Source organism: Apis dorsata, unplaced genomic scaffold (assembly GCF_000469605.1).
Source record: "Apis dorsata unplaced genomic scaffold, Apis dorsata 1.3 scaffold_74, whole genome shotgun sequence".
Taxonomy (NCBI): Eukaryota; Metazoa; Arthropoda; class Insecta; order Hymenoptera; family Apidae; genus Apis; species Apis dorsata.
In genome coordinates, this window is record NW_006263372.1 from 2,837,936 (window position 1) to 2,842,407 (window position 4,472).

General features: G+C 37.2%; 1 protein-coding gene across 5 annotated transcripts in view; it reads right to left on the reverse strand.

The window, feature by feature from the left end:
* The window catches only part of LOC102680787 (teneurin-m), a 605,289-nt gene that overhangs the window by 416,873 nt on the left and 183,944 nt on the right, over positions 1–4,472 (reverse strand). For all 5 annotated transcript variants that reach the window (XM_031508000.1, XM_006610621.2, XM_006610619.2 and 2 more), the window contains exon 2: positions 2,573–2,660. In XM_031508000.1, the coding sequence (XP_031363860.1) occupies positions 2,573–2,588 (16 nt within the window). In that variant the 5' untranslated portion in view covers positions 2,589–2,660. The remainder of the gene's footprint in view (positions 1–2,572; positions 2,661–4,472) is intronic.

Below are 4,472 nucleotides of genomic sequence, written 5' to 3' on the forward strand. Positions count from 1 at the left end.
GGATCCCGTCAATAACCTGTTTAAAAGAGACTAAATTCATTATTTGCCTTCTATTCGCCGCGCCCCACCGTTTTCCCTGAATTTTTTCCTTTTATAAACCCCCCCTCTCCTGAAAGAAGGTTCTCGATCGGTGGCTCACTACTACTCTCGCAGGATAGGAATCTCGCGCTTCAATCCAATATTCGAAATCGGGATGTATTATTGATCATGCAATATATCGACACCAGACGCACCACACCCCTCTCCCTTCGAACTCGAAATGCCAATTCTTTTGGAGATTATAATAACGCATGTACATACATCACGTATCATACACGTGAAATTCAATTGGAGGGAGGGTGATCGTGACGTGTTAACTTTTCGAAAAGTTGATCTGTTTATCACACACGGAAGTCACGTTCGTCAATTTCAAAAAATTTCATAAAACGAGGGAGGCACAATAATGTTTATTTTTTTGTGTTTGTCTTTTTATGTTAAATATAAAAAGAATGAAATATTTGTTTTCGAAAGTTTTTGATAAAGATATAAGAAATATCTGATTTTATTAATATGGCTATTTCATAAATAATATTATTTACACATTGATTTGAAGCTTTAAACTAACTGAATTTATCAACTTTTTTATTACGAAAAATTATAATTTACATTATATAATGAAGTACAATACTCGAAGTCGAATATTTCTTTTATACGTGTTTAAAATTAAATAAATATGAAGCGTAAAAGTTGCAAATTAATTAATCTTTGAAAAGCTTACATTAAACATTAAATATAACACGCTATTAAGAGAATTTTAAACCGAGAAACGTAGAATAGAAATCAAACGAGCACGTAACATCATATTAATTTATTTACAATAAAAAATTTCGATCAACGTTATTTTCAAATAACGAAAAAAATGAAAAGCTTTGCGACCAACAACCGAACATAAATTTCAATTTTCCATCAATACCTTAGCAAAAGGAGGAATTCAACTGTAACAGTACGATATCGGATAATAGCCTATCAAGAAAACATTCTCAACACGCGCACCTGCACAGGAACCATCTTCCCAGGAATCGCATTTCCCTTCGAAACGGCCGTTTACGCATTCCACGCACATTGTCAAACGATCGACTCGATTTCCATTCCTAATCCCCCGCATTTTACTCCCGCATTTCTACTACAAAACTATCAGCAGAGCCGACCCGTTAAATGCACAACAACGGGGGAAACAGAATTACGTTACGTTTCGAATCCTCTTTTACCATCTTCCAGTAATAGACAATCGACCACCACCTATTTGCATATGAATACACCTGTAAAGCCACTTGTGTACACACACACACACACACACACACACGTTGCTAAGAAACGTGAACAAATATGAGAACAATTACGGGGGTTGGAAGAAGGAGAATACATCTTAACCGCACGTGTCTTTTCATCCTAGAAACGAGATCGAGGCGTGTGATGCTTTTACAATTAAAAACTCGTTCGGTTTAGACGCTTGACTTTTTACCAACAGCGCCGCATAGCATTGGGTCCAGGAAGGGGGGTTAGAGATCGGGGTCTTTTACATAATGGCTTTTCGAGCGAAATTAAATTCTTCGGGCACCGGGTACAGGGTCCATTCCGAATGAACATCGTGCAAATGATACTGGACGTGTTCCTTCCCCGCATAATATCGATATATATATAAACGGGGAACGTATCAAGTTTATATTACGTTTCGTTGGTAGTTGTGGAGAATTGTAATAAAAATTGAAAAGTTTCGATTATAATTGAACGAACATACGCGTACAATATTATACACGTAATAGTGCACAACAAATATTCTTTCGAATTAAAGCTCGAATCTCTTATTAATCCAACGAAAAACCTTTATACTTTTGAAGAAAAACAACAAATTCCAAATTTATCACATTCCTATTACAATCTTCGTATTTTCAAAATTGGAAAAAAAAGCCTTAACCTTTACTTGAGAATTTGTGTACTTTGGAGAAAAGAAATTAATAAAAAAAAAAGGAGGGGGAAACTGCAGACATCTGAAAGAAAATGGAATCGAGGAATGATTACTTTGGCCGTATATTCCATCCGCGATCAGAAGGAGTCGGACACGTCTGCGTCGAGTCGTTTCCCCTCGTTAAGGGATTCCGTATAGCGGGTGGAGGAGGGGAAGGAGGAGGAAGGTTGAACTGGCGTGCGGATTGCGGAAGCAGTCGCGAGCGTTTTCGCGCTTCGCAGCCGCAGAGCAGTTCGGAGTTGCCATTCGGAGCACGTAGATTGCTAACCTAACTTGTTTAGCGGTTTTAGCGGTATTTGATTAGTTGAGTGAATTTCCGAACTGTTTCAGACCGCCGCCCGGTTGCTGGCTTCGAGCGAATCTCGAGATCGGACGGCGACAAACCTTCGACGAATTTTCCGCGTGTACACACATCTCTCTGTCTCGTGTGTGTACGTACATGTATGTGTATGGAATCGCGCGTATCAAATCGCGTCGCGAAACGATTGAATGGAAATTCGTAAAATCGGGTTGGACTAGCAGCGGGATTCCAGAGGATTCAAGAGGATGGTAGTTAACTTGGCTCACCTTGAGAGTAGTTCATGTCCTTCTTTCATGTACCCAGATAGTTACTCCTTGCCGGAGTCGCGATTGCACGGATATAAGCTGTGCAAACCTGTAACAATCGAGAATTGTCGAATTAGGTAAAAGAATAACTTATAGAAATAATATAATTAAGAATGGAAGAATGAAATTTTTGACAATTTTATTTTATTATTAAGCATTAATAAAAATGTGATTTTTTTTTAACGATTGTACAAGTTAATTGGAGATACTTTATATCGTGAAAAATATTCAGCGATCTATAAAAGTAAAGTTTAATAAAGGATTTCACAAGGAATTTTGAGAACGAAGAATCGAAAAATCAACGGCATTGAGATTTGATTGAATTTTCAGTCTTCCGATTACTTGAAAAGAGAAATATATATTCTTTGAAATTATCCTCGATATTGGAAAAAGGCTTATTAATTATATAGTTGTATGATAATTAATAATAGTGAGTATAAATATTTCATTAAATCGATACATTTATGTAATTCAACTTTAACTTCGATCTATCCAATGATAATAAATATCAATAAAGCTTATCATCAATGACATATCCCGAATGCTATCGATCAGCTGTTGCACGAATTACGTTCCCCGCTTCCCTCTTCTCTCCGTCCATCTTGTTCTCCAATGCCGATTGGAAAATCGAGGTATCTACGAGGGTGGTTACGTAGACCCGTTAAACCCCCCTTAGTGGTGGCAATATACGAGAAGGACTTATTGGGCAACTAAGCCAATACCGCAAACGACCATGTCCATCTGGCAAGCTAATTAGCAAGTTATGAAATAAATTGCTACGTATGCAACCTCCAATAATTCGGCTATTTTGCTCGCTTGCTAATAATTCGCAACTTAATAACACAATTTTCAATATAGCGTTACATCACTAAGCGATTTTTCGATTATACACCATCTTAATAATTGTAACTTTGTTGTTTAAAGAAAGATTTGTCGAATAATATCGAGGAATATATTTTTAAAATTATTCCCTTAAAATATCTCAGCAATAATTAATAAAACAACAAGTATCGTGACCATACTCCTGAACAAGAACATGTTTCGGATTAGAAGAAGCTAGAATTGGAATTCCATCTAATATGGGTCCACGAAAGGAAATTGGAGGAAAGTGGGCAGAGTTATCTTGGCAAATATCACTTAGAAAGAAAATACAATCGGAGTGGTGATCGAAGAATGGATTTGTGTCGCGAAATAATCGGATAACGTTTCCCTCCCTTCGGAAGGGAGGGAATCTGAGAAATGAGAATAGGGGAGGAACACTTACGGACGCGATTCGATATGCTCGAGATAAATTGATACGGAATTGATTATGAAATATCGCGTAGCCTGGAATAACGATTGACACGATAGAGAGAGATGAAGAGATGATTTTCATTTCGATATCAAACGATCGATGCAGGTCTATTCTATTTTATAAAATATATCCAGAGATTGTCATGAGTCGCAAGTTTAATTTATTAAGCAGGATACTTTTGCTCTCCTGTCTATTAGGATCGAAACAGGACTCACTACAATCACAAAGTGGTTTGAGGCGTGTCCGATAACCGTAACGCCATGCCATTCAGATTGACGTCCTTCGATCTCGAGGTTATCGGATGCGTGTTCATTGACCATAGCACTCGATGATCGTTCGAAACATCGATATGTTTCTCCTTTAACGCAACTGAGAAAAAATATTTCTCAATATATACAACTTACCTTGACTTTTGATTTAAGAAAACCTTTTAAATCAAATCCCTTTTTAATCCATCCCCTCCCCCTTAACCCGTCCCAAAGAAAATTCAATTTTCACATATGCTCCCTCGGAGATACTCGATGGATGGAAACATTTTGGCCTAAGAAAAAAAAAAAAAAAAAAAAA